The sequence below is a fragment of the Rhipicephalus microplus genome, chromosome 6 (genome assembly GCF_043290135.1).
Source record: "Rhipicephalus microplus isolate Deutch F79 chromosome 6, USDA_Rmic, whole genome shotgun sequence".
Classification (NCBI taxonomy): Eukaryota; Metazoa; Arthropoda; class Arachnida; order Ixodida; family Ixodidae; genus Rhipicephalus; species Rhipicephalus microplus.
The window spans coordinates 145926874-145949081 of NC_134705.1; the positions used below are offsets into that span (position 1 = coordinate 145926874).

General features: G+C 45.5%; 1 protein-coding gene across 1 annotated transcript; it reads left to right on the plus strand.

Moving 5' to 3' along the window:
- The first annotated feature begins 1064 nt into the window (after positions 1-1064).
- Positions 1065-2324, plus strand: LOC142766044 (uncharacterized). Its single transcript, XM_075867862.1, has 2 exons — positions 1065-1318; positions 1436-2324. The coding sequence occupies exons 1-2, from the start codon at positions 1065-1067 to the stop codon at positions 2322-2324; spliced, it is 1143 nt and encodes a 380-aa protein (XP_075723977.1).
- The last annotated feature ends 19884 nt before the right edge of the window (positions 2325-22208 follow it).

Below are 22208 nucleotides of genomic sequence, written 5' to 3' on the forward strand. Positions count from 1 at the left end.
AGGAGCACCATGCCTACCATGTCGCTACCTACGAAAGTCCCTGCTGACACGACTATCTCGTCTTAGGAATCGTCGTCACAAACAAGCCATCACAGCAGCGCAAAAGCTCACATGCGCATTACAAAGGCAAAGATGCTTGTGTAAGAAACTGTTGAGCTTACATGGCCAAATAGAAAGAATGAAGGCTCAAAATGCCAAAATAAAAATGGAAGCGCTAGAAGAGAAGAGAGCCATGCTACCAGAAAAGCAGCAAGAGAGCGTGCGTCACTTCTTTGCAGCCTCAAAACGCAAGAGTACAAGAGGCATGCAGTTTACGAAGGAATGAATGCTTGAATGCATACTCATGAAGATGAAGAGCCCCAAGCTTTATAGGCATATCAGGAAACAAAATATCCTTGTACTTCCCAGCAACACTACACTAAAGAAGTAAAAGCAGCGTACAAGACAGGCTTTGCTTTCTGCAGAAAAATGTTGGATACCTTAAAAGCAAAAACCAGCTCAATGGACTCCTTCAAACGTCATGGTGGACTTCTCATTGACGAGATGAAATTGTTGGAACACTTGTCTGTTGAGAAAACTGGTAAGCTGCGTGGCTTTGTGGATTTAGGACCATTCACACCTGCCAAGGACGCTGGCCTTCCATGCGACCATGGAATGGTTGTGATGTTTGTACCGTTTGCCGGAAAGTTTTCCCAAATCCTGGGAGTTTTTGCCGCAAATGGAAATGTAAAAGGGGAACTTCTGTGCAAAATTCTTGTTGAGGCGACCATTCTGGCAGAGCAAGCGGGACTCTTTGTACACTTTGTGACATGTGATGGGGCCACATGCAACAGGAAGATGTGGACGCTAAAGGGTGTTCAAGGATCTGCCAGCAAGATTACATGTAAAGTCAAGCACCCTGTTGATGGAAAAGGGGAACTTCATTTCTTTTCAGACTTCCCGCATCTGATGAAGTGCCTACGTAACTCCCTGCTGAAGGGCGGCTTCAACACACCAGATGGACGGGTAAGGCTCTTTTTTCCTCTTGTGGAGTTGACCTTAGAAAGTCTGGGAAGTGACTCACCATGGCTTTCTTAATGCAAGTCTCTACATACTTCGTCAAAGAAGCCTTCAATCATGACAAGGATAATGTGACGCTGAAGGCAATGCCAGGGTTGACCGCTAGCCATCTGGAGCCAAATGGATTTGAGAAGATGCGAGTCTCCCTAGCTTTTCAACTCTTTGGTGACCATGTGTTGCGTGGTCTGCACCACTACAAAGGCACTATAGAGTCAAGTTATGGAAAAGGAGCCATAGATGTGACAGAAGCATTCTTCAGGTATTTTGGTTGATTCAGTCACAAAAATTATGACCTGCTCAGGCTGTTGTTGTTACCTTGTCTTCCTAACCCACGTACTTATGATAATCTCATGTTTCTGTGATCTATTTGTTTCAGAATGATGAATGAACTGATTAAGGTGATGACGTCCCGCTTCAAATCCGAAGCACTCTGGCCCAACTCAAGAGGAGTTGCCGCGCTGTCAAACTTCCTTAAGTACATAACAAAGTGGGAGCAGCACGTTGGCAACGGTGTTGGATTTATTAGCAAATCAACAGCTGTTGGCTTCCGGGTGACGCTGTCTAGCGTACTGTCATTGCTGCAGTATGTCACGAAGGAGCTTCACTACCAGTACCTGATGACTGCAAAGCTAAGTCAAAATCCAGTGGAGAACCTGTTCGGGATTGTGCGGCAGTCATCGGGCTGCAATGATCATCCAACACCAGAGCAGTTCCTGATTACGGTCAATTGCCTCAGCTTTTATAGTTTGGCAAGACCAGTGAGTGGTAGCAGTGTGGAGCCAGTGGTGTTGACAGCACTTCTGGACACAGGGGATGCACAACTGCAACAAGCAAGCTTGCAAGTAACAATTGAAAAGCATGTTGCACTAGGCGACCTCGACAGTCTGGACGATGCTGCCTGCCAGGAGCCAACTTTCCCCATTGAACATCACAGCCTCGTGCAAAAAAACAGCAACTCCCGTCTAGTTTACCACATGGCAGGGTATGTGGCCAAGAAGTGTGTGGAGAAGACTGGGTGTGATACATGCCGCACCCTCCTGCTTGTTCCGGCGTCAGAAGGCAGAGCCGATACACAGGCTGCATTTACAAGTTTTTGCGACAAAGGTGGATTGCTTTATCCGTCAAAAGAGCTCTTTGAATTCGTCAACTACCTAGAGGGCATCTTCACGGGCTGCTTCAGCATGAACCGCCTGCATGCCGACAGCATTTTGGACGTACTGTCACTTGTGAAGGGCAAAGAAAATTATTGGCTGTGCTGCGCATGAAGCCGAAGTGAAAGCAAAGATTTTGCGATTCTACATCGTCACTCGTCTGCACTTCCTAATAAAGGGTGTCAACAAGGCAAAAGAAGAAAGGCGCAAAATGGCACAGCTTTTGAAAGTGCACAGGTGCACATGACATCACAGGATTAGTCATAGCATCAGTTTTTGAGTGGAATGACATTTGGCTCTTGTGAATAAACACGTTGACCGGCATTTGCTTGTTCTGTTGACTCAAATGGCCGAAAATTTTGTACATTCGGTCCAAAGCCAATAAGGGTCCAGATTTGCAACAGAAGGCCCACCAGACCATAGTCAAGTGGACCTTCTGTTGCAAATCTGGACACTTATTTTCACCTAATTGATTCAATTACAGCAATCTTAGAAACCCTTGTTATCGGCCTTTAATTCTGTCAAAGCATTATTCTCGGTTATTCACTCTCACTCTGCACTCCCCACTTTGGTAGCCTACACCATAGCGTTTATTATAACATTTAAGCTCCACATTTTTTTTTTGAAACCGTGGTTAAAAGCAATAAATTGTTTACAAGGTTAGCGCTGGTAGTTTATTTCTGTGTAGCACATTATCGGCATATCTGAGTAATCTTGTGTGCTGTCGCAGCATGCTCAAAATATTTTAAGTGATTGCAATAATTAAAAAGGATACTAAAGTATCACGACAGTTTCGAGGGGTGTGCGAAAAGCTGTGCAAAAGTAGTACGTCAACGGCAGCTATCACTCTCGGGTGTTCAGACAAGCGAACGACTGCCGCTGAAAATTTCCATGATAGAAAATTAGCGCACTGACACCGCATTCACTTCTAATTTATACAGTTGCCACCACGACACTTTTTAGTGGGCCATTTCTCAGAGAAATATGACCCGATCAGTCAATTGGTATCATTGACGCATCGCTGTCCGTGTTCTAGAGGGAACATGGAAAAGAATACACGGCACGCTTTCGTTGGAAAGCCTTATAAGTCACTTTGAATTCATTCTCAGTTGTTTTCTTCTACTCTAATGTCTGTATGTAGATCCTGTAAATAGAGAAACAGGGCGAAACGCGAGAAAGCGTAGCCGGCGCGCCCCGCCACGCTCGGTCGCGACCACGGTGTAAGAGTAGTTTAGGTGAGATAACGGCGCATAGCGGCGGCTTCGCGAGGAGAGGCACATGCTGTTCTGGTTAGGAAGCTCCTCCAGAGAGGGCGCGCCAAACTAGCCACCTACCTCTTGCTTGCTCCCCCGCCGCGCACCCCTTGCTGTCCCGTCACTCAACGCTGCTTCACATCGAAAATGTGACTTGTGTTTGTGAACGTGGTCGCGTGATTTAGTGTGCTTCGCGATGGGTAAGTGCTTTGTACCTTACTGCAATACCGGCTATAAGTCGTGTAAAGAAAAGTTTTCACTTTTTACGCCACCGCACGACCAAGCCCGGCTTGAAGCATGGAGGCGGGCGATCCCTCGCAAAGACCGCGTGCTTCAACGGACAGACCGTGTGTGCGAAAAACATTTCGCTCCACATTTTATTTTGAAAATGTGGTCTGCAAAACTGAATGACCACGTTCCGATGTCTGGCAACAGAAGAGCAGGACTTTCAAAGGACACCCTGCCAACTATTTTTGAAGGAGCGCCTAGTTATTTGTCAAAGAAGATGAAGCCTCCTCGAAAACAGTCAAGGCGGCATGCTTGCCGTACAGTTTGCTCTACGTGCACAGGCGGGACCAGCAGCGGTACCAGCATCGGGTTTCAAACCCAGCAACAAGCAGCAACAGCCCAAAATTCAGATGAAGTCAACAAAAACAGCGATGTCGTCGCGGCAAGTGACCCCGGCACTTCAGCTTTTGATGAAATGTTCTGCGCAGCGTCCACTTTGTGCCTTCCGACGCCATCGTGGGGTGTACATCGCATTGACTTGGAAGGGTATCGTGACCTCGTGTTCCACGACGCCTCTCTGCTGCGCGCAAGTGATGGGGCATGTGTGCTTTTTAACAGAAAAACTGTGCATGTAAATAGTGACATGGCTGTGCAAGTGTATATATTTGGCAAGCCGGTTGATTGTAGTGCAATGGGTGTAAATAATGTTGCCGAATCGACATCACAAGTTGAACATCTCTTGAAAACTGTTGACAGTGTACGTGTCTGTGGTGGGGGACCCAGTTTGAAGGACTTTCCTTCTGTGGAGCCTGATTCTGCTTTCGTTGACTGCCAAAGCAAATGGAGGCATAAAAGGTGCCAAATGTTGTTACCGGAGGGAAGTATATGTCGTGCATGCAGCAGTCTGTTTGATACCCTCAGAATCCATGCAGAGCGGCAAGCTGCTCGAGTGAAACAGAGGCAACCACTGAAGCGCATCAGGCTGTCTGTCTCACCTACCAAGAAACACAAAGTTGATTCTTTGCGTCATGCAAGGTCTCTTTTGCAGAAGGCCCAAGCACGGCTGCTGAAGCGCAACCATCTAATCATTAAAGAATTGAAGGAGAGTAGAGCTGAAATAATTAAATTGCAAGAGGAGGATATCACAAAGAAACTCCAATCTCTCGATATCCCACCAATGCAGCTTCTTCTTGTGCAAGAATGTATATCTCCAGCTAAGTGCACTACAAAAAATAATAGGCGCTATACAGATGACTGGCTGCTGCTATGCCTCTTGCTGAACATCAGGAGCCCCTCTACTTACGCATTTTTACGAAGCAATAACATATTGCCAATGCCATGCACATCCACCATTAGAAGATATATAAGCATGGTGGAGCTCAAATGTGGTTTTGATGAGCACTTTTTTAAAGCTCTCAAAATTAAATTGGCAAAGAAGACTCCCTTTCAACGCAGAGGTATGCTCATTCTAGATGAGATACAAGTCAGGAAAGAGATGACTGTAAACTCGAAGAACATGACATATGCTGGACTTGTTGACTATGGAGACCAAGGTGGACAAAGCAATGAGCTGGCCGACCATGGTCTAGTGTTTGCTTTTGCTCCTTTTGCTGACAGCTATTTACAACCGGTGGCAGTATTCGCATCAAAAGGAGCAACTAAGGGTACACTCCTTGCCCAGCTGTTGCTTCAGTGCATTGTGCATTTAGAGCAGGCAGGAGTTTATGTTGATGGTGTGGTCTGTGACGGTGCATCTACTAATAGGGCCATGTGGAAGCAGCTTGGCGTAAGTGGTGCTCTAGGACATGTCGTGAATGCTTTCGAGCATCCACTAGATCCATCCAGAAAAGTGTATGCCGTGGCAGATACCCCACACTTGTTCAAGTGTATTAGAAATCGTCTTTATGACAAGAAAATTTTGAAAATAAAGGGGAAAATTATTAAGTGGTCGTGCTATGATGCACTTTTTGTTGCTGACACCAAAAATGCAGCAGAGCTTAGGGTGTGCCCAAAATTGAGTTTCTGTCATGTCAATCCATCACATATGCTGAAAATGCGAGTGAAGCTGGCCACGCAAATTTTTAGCAACTCAGTTGCTAAGGGCATTTCCTTCTATGCACGGAGAGGCGCACCACGGCTTGAGAATGTCGAAGCAACTGTAGAGTTTACGCTCCTAATGAATGATCTTTTTGATGCCCTCAATCGTCGCTTTGCTGCAGAAGGCCTCACCCTTGAAAGCAAAGACTTTCATGTTCTACAGTCAGCATCTAAGTGGCTTGATAGCTGGGAGCAGGAAGTTGTGAGGGGTGAAATTCACAAAGATCTTTTTTCAACGCAGTCTAATGCTGAAGGCCTGCGTGTTACACTTAAGTCTGTTCAGGAACTGTCAGCATTTCTTTTGAAAGAGTGCGAGTTCAAGTATGTCCTGACAGCCAAAATGAACCAGGATCCGTTGGAATGCTTTTTTGGTATCATGAGACAAGCAGGGGGCCAAAATGGGCATCCAACATTTCCGACATTTTTGCAACTGTACCGTATGCTTTCCTTGTATTCTTTGCTTAAGCCACCACAGTTTGGTAACTGTGTAGTTTCTGAAAAAAAAACAGTCTGCTTTTCTGACCCTGAGTGATTTCAGAGAAGTGTTCCAATCTGCACCTTTCCAGCACACTGATAAAATGCATGAACTGAAGGAAAAACTAGATGGCCTCATCAGTGAGGAAACGTGGGAATGCAATGAGGTGTTTGAGCATGATTATTCAGATGCTGCCATCGTAGACTGCATTGTATATTATGTCACTGGATTTGTGTCACGAAAGCTTGCCACTCAAACTTCCTGTACAATTTGTAAGGATGCTTTGGTTGGGCAGAAAGGTATTTCAAAGCTACCAGAAGCCGACTTGGTAAATTGCAAAACGAGAGGGGGGCTCACACATCCGAATGTGCATCTGTTCCTTCTTTTCAAAGAGGCTGAGGAGCACTTCGCAAAACACGCTGGTGAGAGAGATGTATATAATCGCACGACAGATGCAGTGCTTGAAAATTTCACCTTCACGTTTCCATGTGCTGCTCATAAAGAGGTTCTTGCCAAGCTGTTGCACTATTATGTGTGCCTACGCATGCGGCAGTATTGCAGACAGCTAAAGAATAAGCATGTAAAAAAGAACCAAGACTTGCGTAAGTTGTCGAAACTTGTATAATTCTTTGCTTCAGGAGAAGAGAGATGTGTATGTGTAATATGTTATGTGTGCAATAATGCTTATGTATACTGTGATAAGGGTGTGCTGTGATGTAACCTTTTTTGTGTGTATGTAAAGTGTTTCATTTATAAATGTACTACTGCTCCATTCCAAATAAATGAAATTCAGGATTGCCACCCACACAAATATGTGCATACGTGTCGTGAAGTATAAGAGTCATAAAGAATATTTAAATGTATATACATGGGAAAGCGTCGAATTTTGATTGTCGAAGACATGCATGTTACACAGAACGAGAAAATGTTGAATGGGATGTGACAATTCATAAGCCACTTTTTGGCCAAGATGTAGTTAGCCTTTTATGTCTATTCCTTTAACTCATTAAATTTCCCTCGCACTTATCGCCAACGCTCATGTTATCGCATAATAAAACCCTCGTCAGAGGCGGAAAATCAAATCTGAATGTAACTTCACGTACTCTTGACTGCCTACAACCGTGAACAGGGCAAGCGTAAATATTGCGAACGTTCTTTGACATGATATTTGTGTTGCAGAAACCTCTGGCCACCTCTGCAATTATTCATATCGGGCAGACGATTGGAACATTGCCAAAGACGCGCTGCTTGGACCGGCTACATAAACCTGAATGCTGCATGCTTGATGAATTCAATCATATGATGTTATAAGGCAGAAAGGTCAAAGAACATATTTAATCGAATGATCTGCTTTATAAAAGCCGCGTTCGGTGCCATAGCCAAGCAAAACTGCTTCTTACATACCGATCCTCAGCTAAAGTGGCTCCGAGCTGTGCCTGCTTTTCTGCGCCGAAAGGGCATTAGTTGCTAGCGGCATCTGTTGAGGGAGCTGAGAAGCAGAGCGTTGTCGCGAAGCGAAGAGCGGGGGCGTTCTCTCACCTAAACTATTCTTACACCGTGGTCGCGACCAATCCACTTCGCCCGCAGCGCCCTCTACTCCGTCAACGAGTGCTGCCTCGCCAAGAGCGCTCCGTCCGTCCCACTCAGATCCTTCTAGTACACTCTAACTACAGTGTACTAGAATAGAGGCAGTGTGCTCACTGCCCTATCCTTGCGGCGCTCCGCCGTAGCGCACTCTGTGTCGACTTCCACAATGCCCACCAGGGGCGCTGACGCTTGACGCTCCTGAAAAACTTCTCTTGGTTCGTGTTGGCCGTGTTGGCGGACGGGGCTGGTTCGCTCAGTTCAGTTCGATCGGTTCGATTGGATCAACGTGGGTACCCCGTGTGCGTGTTCTGTGTTTTATGCTTGGATCATTGTGTAGTATGTGTTCGTGAAGATGCCTAACCGCCGTCGAAATTACTGTTTTGCGCTCGGTTGTCGAACCGGGTACAGTCGTGTGCAGGATGCACCACAGGCGTCTTTGTTCAGCGTCCCGCGTGATGAAGAACGGCGGAAGGAGTGGGAAAGAAATCTCCACCGTTCAGATAAGAAACTGGATGAGTTTTCTGCAGTCTGCGAACTGCATTTCTAACCGAGGTTCGTTATCAAGGAGTTCGTGCACCATATAGATGGCAAAGAGGTACGCATTCCTCGTGATAAACTGATGCTGTCGGAAAACTCCGTCCCCACGATTCTTCCAAATTTGCCGCAGTACCTCACGAAGAAGATGCCAAAACCGAGAGCTAAAAGGAAGATGTGCGAAAATGACCATGCAGCCGCAAAGAAAAAGAGCCGAAGTGCTCTCGAGACTGACTGTACTGAATTTCCACGGGCTGCTATTGGTGATTCAGGGGAGGACTGCGACTTCACACAGGATGACGTTCCAGCGGAGCCCGAGCATTGCTTGTCGTTTTGTTATTGCTAAAAGACTCCTTCCAAGTAATGGTGCATATCAATGCGTAAATGTCTCGATTTGCCATTATTCAGCCTTTTTTTAACCCTAATATTTCTTGTGCAAATTCTTTCATCACTTATTTGTAAATAAACATTATTTCATCAATTTACAAGGATTTTTATCATTTCTTTTTAATTTGCTACGTCAATAACTTGATGGGTACACGAAATATGAAAATTCAGAGGCAATGAATGGAATGGACTCTGGCGGTGAAGGACAGGAGCAGGTGTAAATCAATGAAAGAGGTCTCCGTCCTGCAGGACCTGACAGGCTGTTGATAATAATGATGCTACGTCTTGTTTACAGAAATAATCACGCCACACACCAATAATCACCTAAAGTCTTGAAACAGCGATGCTAGAATGTTAAATGTCGTGCGTGGTTGTCATGGTGGTTAAAGTTTGGGTTTAGGGCGCGCATTCCTGCAGCAGGCACGTAATCAAGAAAAACCCGGCGTGGAGGCTGTCTAAGGCGTTGTACTGTTCAACCCAAGGACGTGTGTTCGATCCTAGCTGCGGTGGCTGTTCTCCTGACGGAGGAGAAAAACGAAACAAGCCGTGTGTCGGCATTTCGGCTGACGTTAAAAATTCTAAAGGGATCTAAATTAACCTGCAGCCCTCCGCTATGGCGCACCTCATAGCGAAAGTGTGGCTTCGGCCCGTTAAACTCCAAAATTTTAATTCTGACATTGCGAAAAAAAATGTGCGTAGTGTCTTTCGCACCTCGACATGACCGCTGCATTAGCGAAACCACTTTGAACATTTAAACGGCCGGAAAATAATACAATGTCAGTTGCTTCATGCCCTGCACACTGATAAGATGCCCCAAAAGAAGTGTCGTGCATTGCATGTCGCGAACGTTGCATAATTTCTGGCATTTCAACAATTGCGCTGTGGCTCTCTACTTCGGCGCGCAAAGGAGTTTCAGGTGACGCTGCGAGCCGCGCCGCCTCTCGGCGTCGACACGAAGTGGGTCCGCCGCCTGTGAGCACACTGCCTCTATTCTAGTACACTGTAACTCTAACCATAGTTTCTGTGTGGGGGTGGCTCGTGCGCCGCAGCGGGAGCGTCTATTTGCACCTCAACAGCTCGGGGTCACGTGACCCTAGTTGCAACGTCACGTATGACGTCATTGGTTAAAGCGATCGGCTTCAACTGGCTATGTCTTATTGTGACTACGTCTTGTTAAGCGACTCTAAGGTTGCTAAGGTTACGTGATAAAAAAAAAAAAAGAGGGAAGGCTTGTTTTGTTGTCATGGTTCGCGAATCCCCCAGCGTGGTTGTGTGCCTATAGTTTCTAGGATCTACTCTACTCTACTACGCGTGGTCGTCATCCACGCTGCGTAGTTCGTTGGCGGCTTGATTATGGCAGATGAAGCAATCGTACGATCGCATCTCCTGGACTTTGAGAGTGGCGAACACAACTGGCGTGGATACGTGAAGACCGATCAAGAACTGGAGCACCTAGAAAGAGCCCTTCTCGGCCTAGGAGTGTCATTCAAGGTGACATCCTCCAGGAAACATGCCGAAGAAAACCTACATAAGGCAGGAAAGCGTAAGTATATAAGCGTTGATTATTAAAATCTAAGGGCATTTCTGCTTTTTTTGTGATTGTTTAGCCATTTTCACGAGTATTACTAAGCGCGGTGATATGTACATGTACCTTACGCAGTTCTGTTAGGATAAGAAGTCTGAGTTTTCTTCAATAAAACTAGTTGTTAGAAAGCGCTTGTCCGGTGTGTATCTCTTCTTTGTCCCTGTGTTTTCTTGCGCGCTTCTCAAGGATAAAATCTGCGTTCCTTTGCGAACCCCATAGTTCACTATACCTCCGGGATTGACGCGCGTGCACCATTAGACAAAAGGGAGTGTCTAGCGTTACGTCTAGACGTAACGACAGCAGCCGTTGCAGTTACGTCTTTACGTAAGATTAAAGTTACGTCCAGCGTGACAACAACACAAATGCAGTCTGTTAGGCTCGCTGAACCGATCGTCTCCAGTGGCGCAGAGGGTAATGCGTCGTGCTCGAAACTGCGAGGACGTTGGTTCGAACCTCGCTGCTGTGCTACACTTTTTTTTCTTTTCGTTTTTTTTTCTTTAGTTCTTCCAGAGCGCCGTAATATTTTTTTTTAAGGAAATCGCCTTGGATAATTATTAAACTCAAGTGTGCATTGTGAAGCAGACGGTGGACGTAACCTTAGCAGCTGATTATCATTACGGCTGGACGTAACTACACTTTACGCAAGAGCTACTTCTAGACTTAACGATAGGAGCCGTTCAACGGCTCCTATCGTTCACAACCGTTCAACGCAGGCAGCGTCTGCTAGAGGTGCACGCCTCACGAATCAACTGCCACAAAAGCATTTAGAATCTGTTGAGTACGAGTGGAGTTAGGTTTGTCACACTCTGTAGGCACTTCCTCTCTTATTACGTCTCCACAAGCACGCTGGAAGCTAAGCAGGGGAATTTCGCACAGGAAAAAGAAGTTATGTCATGCGCATGTGAGCGCTTTCTTTTCTTCGAGCACATGGTTACCTTCAGTATGATATTGAGCAAGCGCACGGGCATATCGCGTTGCCTGTGGCAGCTTCTGTGACTGCTCGATGCTCAAACCAGCCAGTAGCTGTGGACTTGGGTTTATTGTATGGTCATATAGGCTTGTGGCATCATTTGTCGAGAGAAGAACGAGCGGTTTCTAGCCGACTTTGAGAACGAATTGTAAATTCCATGCCGTGTGCTGCACTATAATGCTTGGTTTACATGTTCTCGGGAGCACCGACTACCAGTTGGCAGCGTTTTCTGACTATGCCCGAAATGCGTTGCAGGGCCCAACTTTAGGGTTGGATGAAGCCAATTTTCGCTGTAATACATAATCTTGAAGGCCACGTTTTGGAGCAGTTTCTCTACTTGTAGCATAGCTGTAGCAATTACTGCAGTGTTCCAAGTACTATGTAGTAATGAGCTAAATTCACTGTTCACTGAGAAATGGCATTTTTGTGATATTAGTCTGTCTGAATGTTCCACTATTAGTGCTCTTGTACATAGTGCACTCAACAGTTAATGATGTTCCTTGGTGGTACAACCTACGAGTTCGTAGGGCATTCGTCTTTATTGCCAGAGCTAAAATAGAAGCAGACTGCATTCAAAGCACTATGTCTGTGCTGATCAAGCATGTTAACAACACCTTGCATTATATTATAATGAATGCTACACAGTAAAATTTGTAAAGCAATAAAAAAAAATTGTGTTCAATGTTTCTGCAGTGAAGCTTATGTTCTCCATCAACCGGGGAGCTGTGCCTCTGAACTTGCAGCTGCCCTTCAGAGTACTATCATTGACTGACAAAGGGTGCCTGTATGGAAAAGACAAGCACTCACACAAAGGTCAATCAGAGGACTCTGTAAGTAAATGAATTAAGATTGTTGTGTACAAATGAGACTACTGTTGAATGCTTATAAAAGTGATTTCAGCCAGCATTAAAAGTTTCACTTTAAAGCATTAAAAGCAGCATTAAAAGCACCCCTGCACATGTTCAGATTATGAGAAACTAGTAAAAACTAGTTTGGTATTTCAAGAAAACCAATGTATGCAAAAAAGCTGGCAAACAATTTCTTCAGTTAATTGAACAGTGGAACATTTTATACTGCATTATATCATGTTTACCCTCAAGCATAAAAAACAAGTTGCTCCCTACTGCCATCTAATAAAACGCTACAATGAATAGCTTTTGCATTTTTTTAATGCTCATTGCATGGCTTCCACTCAGATGGCAGACAATGGAGGCCAACCTGATGTGGACTGGACAGCAGAGACGTTCAAGAAAAAAAGAGTGAAACTCCAAAGCACAAAGAAGAAGGGATGCACAGCAACTATGCACATTAAGAAGGTTGAGGTGTTCCCAGACTTTGAGGTATGAATATCCATTAAATGGCGGCCATTCCATCTACATTATCTAGTTTTCTGTTCAATGCATTCAATGTGCATGCTGTTCAATTAAAGAGCTTCATAAATATTCTAACCCAAGATGTAGTATAATAAGCCTCTGTTTCAAGTGTTTCACCATACTTGTCACACCTTCGTATTGCATCTTGCGGTAAATGGTGCAAAAGCAGGACTCGGAATAGCACAAAAGCACTGCCCTCATGTTTTGTTATATTCTCAGCTCTCATATATAGCACTCTTTGCCAACACAAGACCTATTCATGGTGGGTTACGGCCGACATATATCTACTTCGTGGAGATCATTCAGGCTTGTGCACAATGTCCTAGCGACTATATTAACGCGATAGCGTTAGAGAGCTCGTTTCGCATAAATCCCGTCGCCGACGTCGGTAACAGCGTCGCCTGTGAGCGAAAAATCGAGAAAGGTGCAAATAAAATAAACAATAAAAATCTTCGGTCCCATTGAAGATCGAACCCGGGGCCATTTGCGTGGCAAGCAGGCGTCCTACCACAAAGCCACGATGTTACTTGCAACTGCTTTGGAAAAAAACACTACATAAATGTCATGTAGTGGAAGGAGTCTCCTTAACGCATTTTGTTTGGCAGGTGTCGCGACGAAAATGAGCCCATTCGGCAATTTGTAGGCGCATTGGCGGGGCCATCAAACTACGTTTTTTGCGCGACGCCATGCTTCGAAAAAAGCCGGGATAGTGCAGCCATCGCCGCTAAAAACACAGACGAACTTCCAAAGAGCTCCAAAAATGGACAACTATGTCCATCTAGCGGAAAACATATCAAGCCAACGCCTCCTTTCTAGAGGAGGCATTGATCAAGCAAACAGTAAAAATTAGATAATGTGCTGCCATCTGCGAGGCATTGTGAGAAATATGTCTTGACTAGCACAGGGAAGTGCTTTAGATCGAAAACTTGTACCATTACTATAGATACATCGCGCGCGCGTCTATGTGCGTGTGTGTGTAACAACACACATTAATAAGTATGCACTTAGTGGTTGAAGTGCGCACTAGGGGCCAGATTTCGCTGTTGCGTTCAACTCTTAAAGGCGAAGCTTAAAGGTCCCCCAATTTTTTCGGCATGCTTGTGATCACTAGTGAATTAGGTGCAGCAATAACACTTCACAATGCTAGCTGTATTTCACTATGTTAACGGCGGTGACATTACTGTAAAGTCTGCATATCTTATGGTAGTGCTACATATTTGCCAAGAAAAGTGCCTTTGAAAAAATTCTTAACATGTTTGCGTAACTTGTTCTCTTGATCGCCCTTAGATTGCAGTGCAAGGATGTACGAAGAACCGGATCACCATGCTGAAGTCTGCTGCATTGACTAACTTGTCACAACAACTTAATGGAGACAATCCACCAAGGTCAGAAATGCGACTTTACGTCACAATAACAAAGATGTCATGCCACACAGAACATGACTTTGGCAACTTCATGAAGTATGGACAGACGGTGGACCACAGTATTATTGAAAGAATTTATGACCTCGTTCAGGAAGGCATTACGTCTGTGCATGAAGTGAAGACATGCCTTCGCTACTATGTACAGGACGTGCTCTTCAATGGCAAGGAAAAACCTGATCTAGATTGCAGAGCATTTTACCCGACATCCAAAGACATCCGCAACCATATTCAGGAATCTTTGAGGCAAGGGCACTGTAGCAATCTGGATCAGGAGAATGTTGCAATGCTGGTATCTGCACTGGAGAGAGAAGAACCAACATCAAAGGTGCTCTTCCGGCCATATTGCTACACAAGTGAAGCAAAAACGACAATCCCCGAGGCCGACGATGACCAGATTAATGTAGAGGAGACCTTGGCAAAACAATGCGACAGGACCTTGCTGTTCTGCTATGAGTCTCACTTCATGGCAGAACTACTAAAGCAGTATGGCAACAATGTGACATGCCTTGATGCCACAAACAAGACAACAGATTACAGCTTGCCACTGTTTTTCCTTGTTGTAAAAACACCCACGAATTACATGGTGGCAGGTGTTTTTGTGGTGCAGTACGAAACAAGTGCGTGCATCAGTGAGGCACTCAGTGTGTTTAAAAGCTGGGATCCTGAGTACTTGCCTAAGTATTTCATGGTGGACTTTTGCCAGGCTGAAATAAGTGCGATTTCTGAAGTCTTCCCACAGAGTGAAGTCATGCTGTGCAACTTTCACCGTGAACAGGCTTGGGAGAGGTGGATGAAAAAGAAGGAAAATGATGTCCCTCCAGACCAAAAAGATGCCCTGCTTGGTCTCTTTCGCAAAATAGCCAATTCAAGCAGCAGGGAGGAATTTGACGAGGCCTACAAATGTCTGAAGAACTCAGTTTTTTGGAGGAACGACAAAGTAGCTAGCTACTTTGAAACGCAGTGGATGCCAGCAGCCAAGATGTGGGTTCAATACCACAGAATGAAGTTTGGTGTCGTCGTTACAACAAACAACGGAACAGAGACACAGAACCGCATCCTCAAGGAGCATTACCTGAGGTGGAGTCACGGGAGAAGGAGCCTTTCGAGCCTTATTACAGTAGTGGTGAAAAAGTTTCTTCCAGAGAGCAAAGCGTCTTTATTCAGCAGAATGTAGAAAGATCGGCAATGTACCGCAAGTACCATGAATATGTGCCAAAGTACCTGCATAACAGACCTCCAAAAGTAATAAGGCATATCATGGCTCGTATCAACACAGCCTTAGACTATGAGCCTGAAGATGTTGCTGTATTTACTGAACCTGGCGTTTTTTCTGTGAAGTCAAGCAATCCAGGCTTGCTACACACGGTAAACTTCCATACACCACAGTGTACCTGCCAGGATTTTCTTCGACATAAATTGCCATGCAAGCACTTCTGTGCAATTTTTCGGTTTTTCAAAGAATGGTCATTTGAACAGCTCCCAAGAGAATACATTGAAGGCCCAATGCTAAGTTTGTACAGCAACATTCTCAGCACACCAGAAAGTGGGTGCATTTTACCGGCACTCTCTACCGAAGGCACAGATGACAACATTTTGCAGGTGCCCTCAGAAGAGGAATGTGTTGCTGAACTGCCAAAGAAAATCCGGGAAACTAGCAAGTTATCCAGGAGAATGATCACAGACACAGCCCACAAAATTACAAGTGTTGTCATCTACTGCAAAGATGAAAGAAAGAGAAAGGAGGCACATGAGCTGATGCTTCAAGCATACAACATTCTGAGAAGTGGGTGTGAGAGTTCAAATAGTGGCTTAGTCATTCGTGGATCTCCGACAAAGGGTTGCTCTGGCCAGGCAAGCACTACACAACAAGCAAAACGAATCCGCCTAAAAGCACTCCAGCATGCAAGACGCCATGCGGAGAGCTGGAAAACAAGAGGCAGAGTAGGCAAGCAAGCCAGCGAACTTAGAGCAACATTTAACGTTGCACCATAAACGTCTGATGCTCACGCGTGCGCCCCTTCATCGAGGGATAATAATATCTGAGGTTTTACATCCCAAAACCATGATATGATTAGGAGAGGCGTCGTAGAGGAGGGCTGCGGAAATTTCAACCATCTGGTATTCTTTAACATGCAATGACATCACACAGCACTGTCCTCTACCATTTAGCCTCCATCAAAATGCGACCGCTGCAGTCGGGATCGAACCCGCGACCTTCGGGTCAACAGCCGAGCACCATAACCACTGCTTCACCGCGATGGACCCTTCGTCGAGGGAAGGGCGACTTGTTGGAAAAGAAACTTCCCATGGCTGGCTTTGGGTAATCGGCACCTCCGGGACTTTCTCACAGCTGCAACAAATGGAATGTGTTGGGGGAGTGCACCTACGGTAGAGATGCACAAGCCAGGGAAGAATTTTTGGCTGCTTTGGCAGTTGTCTTTGAACCAGTGAAGAGTGTGGTCATCGGTGTCACAAGTAGGCAGCGAGTGTGGAGTGTCCTGTGCAACGAATAGAGTTGACTGTCCCGTCGGGAATCCTCGTCTACAGAAGCTGGCAAGAGAGTCGAGCGGCGGGCACCACGTCGATTCGTCTACGAGTACTGTAAGCTGGCATGGTTAAAAACAGCGCGAAGTAGACACGGACAAGAATTCACATAGGCAGCGCGGTCCTGTGTCAATTCTTGTCCGCGTCTACTTTGCGCTATTTTTAACTATAGATACGTACCAACTGGCTCGTATTCACACTCTTTTAAGCTGGCATGGTCTGTGAGGAACCTTTTATTGAAATTTTAACAGCAGAGCTGTTCGAGCTATCCACAAAACAGTGCTTGTCGATCAAAAACATTGCCTCGCTATGATGTCGCCTAGCATAGCCATGGCAACCAGGCCATCTGCACATCGCCCACAACCTTCACGAAGCTGTGCGCACCTGCCTTGATACTAAGCATGACCGTTCCTGCGCACTGACTTGTCACCACATTGTACCAGCAGGAGCCATGTCGTCATCATGTGCTGAATCTTTGCTTTCGCCATGGGTAGACGTAAATAAATCAACTTCGGAAGAAGAAGCCACATATAAAGAATGACAACGTGCCGCGAAGTGGGAATATGTTCAGACATCAAGCCGAAGAGGCTGCTACCAAGTTTCGCCATTAAGCGGAAGAGCCAAGGTGTGCTGCTTGGCAAAGGGAATACATACAGAAACCCTTGCGAGTACGTGCCCGGCCTGCATGTGGATGAGAGCTTCTATGGCAGGGTCCAGCAGAGTACTGATTCAGCGGATAACTGGTTTCGTCAAGAGTTTCTGAGCACAGAATTTGGGCACGCCTGTCACATCTGCAAAAACCTAGCAAAAACCTTCTAAAAACTTGAAAATCGACCAGCTTCACTGTCTTTTAAGTGTTTTATTTTTTGTTGCTATTTTATTTAGCCAACTTTGCATTTGAGTTGCACGAGAAGCTCTGCAGTATAAGCACAGTGTTTCTTTCTCTGCATTTATTTTCAAGTCAATCCTCTATTTTATTAACCTACCCCGTTGTCTGTATTTTGTATCTGTAGTTATTCAGTGTGATTTCTGGTGCCATTCTTTCTTTCATTGCACATATTTTTGTTTCCTCTTAGTTAACTGTGTGTCTCTTGCCATTGCCCTCTTTCTAATTAAACGGTTGCTTGTTCCTTATATCACATATCTCTGTATTCTCAATGAATCTGTCAGTCATCCTGAACATCACAACACACCCCACACAGGTCGACTGGTCAACGAAAATTTGAAATGTACCACTTCAAGACCTTTCAAGCATTGCAGGGCCAAGCCTGAAGTTGAAGCGTGTGAGTCTGCCAAGACGCTGTTGTTTGAGCAGCGGGGTCTGACCGAAGTGTGTTAAAGTGTACAGTGCATAAGTGTCATGTCAGAACTCATTATAAACTATGGTATTGTATAACAGGTGGCAGAGTGTTACGAGACTTGAACATAATGCATTACATTAGATATCTGGCAGTTCTTATTTTAGTACTTTTCTTCACTTGGAAACAATCAACATAGTTCAGTTGAGGGGCTAGTTGGTACTGAAATAAAGCCATGCAGGGGATAGAACACAAGAAGGAGTAGACAGGATTGCACTTGTCATGTCTACTTCTACTTGTGTTCTGTCCTCTATGCACCTTTATTTCAGTTTAAAGTTTGCTAATATTTAATTACATATAAGTTAGTTTATAGATGAAAATGTAAAACACACGTCTGCTTTGAGCATTTCAATTGAGCGGGAACTACAGTAAGTGCCCAGTCATGCCATACCGAACTCAAGCTTCAAGATACAGGTTCAGAAACAATGTGACAAACTGCAAGTAAAAACATACCCCTAAAGTCGCCTTGAATTCCAAGGTAATGCCTGCCAAGTATTTACTGGTAAGCACTATACCTCCTCGTGCATGTTGTCATTAAAGAAGCTATAGCTTTGCAGCCTCATGCCAATATTGTGGCTCAGGAACTACATATGGTACGATACGAGCACTGACGTACAAGAAAGTAGTGCTTCCTGAACTGACACTGTGTACTGCAACTATTCATGTGCGTTGGCAAATTCATAGAATATTGCAGTTGTTCAAGTGCGGCAAGTAGTACAAGATTGTGCACATCAATCAGTGAACTATGATGCAATGTACGTAGACTACACTATAAAGAAAAAAAAAAGACGCTAGGATGCGGGCCAAATTCACTTACGGTCTCCTGCTTCTTCCCTTAGTTTGCTACATTGCGCCACGGTACCCTGTTCTCTTTTGCACCTCTTCATACCGCCTCGCCACTCCACCAAAGAGTAATATTTGTTTGGGTTTAAAGCCCCAAGAGCAGATAAGATTATGAGGGACGTCGTAGTGGAGGGCTGCGGTAATTTCGACCACCTGGGGGTTCTTTACCATGCACCTAAATCTCGGCACACGGGTCTCAAACAAATATTTGCTTCCATCGAAAATGCTACCGCCGCGGATTCCGTCCCGCGACCTTCGGATCGCCAGCCGAGCGCCATAACCACTAGATCACCTAAGCAGGGACCAGAGCGAGTGCTCGTCTCACTGGCGAGTCAGGTGTGTTGCCGTGCGGATACGTAACGTAGTACAGTACAGGTCACTAGTGAGCACATTTGTCTAAAACACCGAAAAGGCACGCTCCGGACTGCGCTGACGGCAATTTCTGATTACAACTAGTTAGAAAGAGCCCAAATTCTTGCATGCAAAGCCGCTAAGGTTTAATGCTTGAGTGAGGGCTGTCAACTAGTTATCGGTATACATGGCGCCAGAGAGTGTTGGTGCGTGCCATTCCGGCATTCTAGACAAGTTTCAGTTCACGACCAGTTCACAGTACGCGACCAGCTCTCGTTAATATTGTGTCTAACAAAGAAAAACGAGCCCTTATAATTTCCACGTGACCTCTGTAGGTTGCACATGAAATTTAACAGTCGACTGCTCACTGGTTCTTCAGAAAATGAGAATCAGCTATCTGTGTAACGACGCGAAGCTCAACCGAATGGTCATCGGGAGAACTTCGGGCTGTACACCTGTAGACTTCAGTAAATTCCTTCGATGTAGAGCATATGGCGCTAACAGCGGTAGCAGCAAATGCCGGCAAACATACCTGTTCCTATCGCGTGCCCTAGCCTTCGTAGCGCCACACAACTAGGGAGCCTACATGACCGGCAGTTCATGTAGGCTCCCTACACGCAACCTGTGACACAACACACTTGGCACTCTCCTCGACAGCACTAAGTTCATGAGCGGCACAGTGGAGTGACTTCGATAACGCGGGCTTCCTTGGTCGAGCTCTTTAATCCAGGGCACGCAGCGTGGAAGTGTGGATGACGGTCACATGATAACTGGAACTCGTGCACACGAACCGTGATGACAACAAAACGCGCCTTCCTTATTTTTTTTTATCACGTGACCTCGGAGTCGCTTGACAAGACGTAGTCACAATAAGACGTAGCCAGTTGAAGCCGATCGTTTTAACCAATGACGTCATATGTGACGTTGCAACTTGGGTCACGTGACCCCGAGCTCTTGAGGTGCAAATAGACTCTCCCCGCCGCAGCAGTCTCTGCCAATATTCGGCCGGATGTCATGTGACTGAGCAGCCAATGAGGAGCGACCACAAACAGAATAAAAAAAAAAATATTCAACCGGCGCCGGCAGAATAGACAATGCCCCTATTCTGCTGTCCGATGTCATGTGACTGAGCAGCCAATGAGGGGCGACCGCCGGCAAATAATGAAAAAATATTCAGCCGGCGCCGGCAGAATAGACACTGCCAAACTGCCGACTCGCCTCATCGGTCGCGAATGTCACTTCAAACATCCCAAGTCCATAGTCCTGCACACATTTCAACTCACTGAGCTCAAAACGCTTTACAAGCTTCCTGCAAATGTCGGCACTGCCGAAGCCTTTAGGCATGCGTGCATAGTGCACCCGCGGCCTAATCTGCGAGAGAAGGTTAGTAGCCATTGCGGTAAAACTACCACGAGGCTACCAAGTCAGATAGAAACTAGCCTAACCTGACGAAGTCTAGGTAAAAGCTAGCCTAACCTGACGAATTAAAAATGAGAAAAAGGGACAAAAAAAAACCTCACCAAAAACCGACGAAAAACCGGTGCGGGAGTCCGCTGGGTCACCGCATGCAAACAGCGAGTCTCGTCCCACTCGAACCAGCCAAAACCTCCTTCAAACGACGACGAAAGGGCGGCGCTAGTCCCACCAGGAGCGGGCCATGGTGCCGTTGTCAGATGGGAGCAGGCCATGGTGCGTCCGATCGCGTCGACTGACGCAGCGAGAATCTCCCCATTGTTACCTCACTTCCTTCAACCCCCCAGCAATGTGCGAAAGAAATTATGCTTTACAGAGAAGAAAACTTGCCGGCACGAAAGCGTCGCATCACAATAAAGAGAGTGCATGCACGTTCTCATGCAACAACGGTGCACAAGTGCAATTATATTGCAACGCGATGCAATACTGTGCTCGCTTTTACAAGCTGTTCTAACCATACAGTTCCTCATCTTATTGTTTTCACGTGTTCTTTTCTGAGCACATGTAGCACAGGGTTGCTCTATTTGCTCTTGAGTTTTCACCTCACCAGGCAGGACGCTTCTAAGCGTAACTAAATTCATGTTTCCGTAAAACGTTACGTGCTTTTGTTCTCGTCAAACGGCTTAATTTATACAAATTAATTTTGAATTCAGATAACGTGCAAACAAAACGATAGTTATAGCGCGAGACCAAAACGACGACACAGAGACAAGAAGGACACGAAAGACACGAGCGCAAGTTCGCAACATTTTGCATCTCGGAGGCTTTTGCAATAACGTCACCAGAGAGCGATGCAATCGGACCTTGTGTATTGCGCTAAATTTAAATATACGCGGCGAAAGTTCCGGGGTCACAGAATTCAGAGGCCTCATATTGCAATTACAATTGACATATTATGCAAAAAATAGGCACCAAGATGTCTCAAGACGCATAAATGCAATGAATAGGGTTGTTTCTGCGTTTTTCGAGCTCGCAGGTCGGTTCCTATCGCTCTCGGTCCGTCATCGCTTACGTGCGTACTGTTTTGATTGGAGAAGGGTGAAAGAAAATAAGCACTCTTACGTCTGCTCCATGCGTCTGAGCGCCTGTTTGTTTATAAGCGTCTTTTGAAGTTATGCGGACAAAAGCACGACGTTAAGTCCGGAAGGATCGCTTTTATTGTGTGAAGTGTGTCGCACGATCGAGCATCCCACATCTGCGTCAGCCAGAAGAGTGGTCAACAAGTTTTGCTGTGGCAAATTCTTCAAACATTTGCTTCACAGTTTCGTTTATCAACGAAATGCACGTACGTAGGGAAAGGTTGCTGCGATGTGTAAGATCTGAAGAATTATTGAAGCTTACGTGGTTCTTCCGAATAAACTGTATAAATTAAAAAGCGTGCTTCCACAGACAATGACCGTACTGTGGACCCCCGAAATGCGTCAATGTGGCAATAAAAAAAAGAAAATCAAGGAGCAACATTCTAGTTCAGCACGGATAATGTAGGGATAGAGCAGTCAATGAAACCATCCATCTC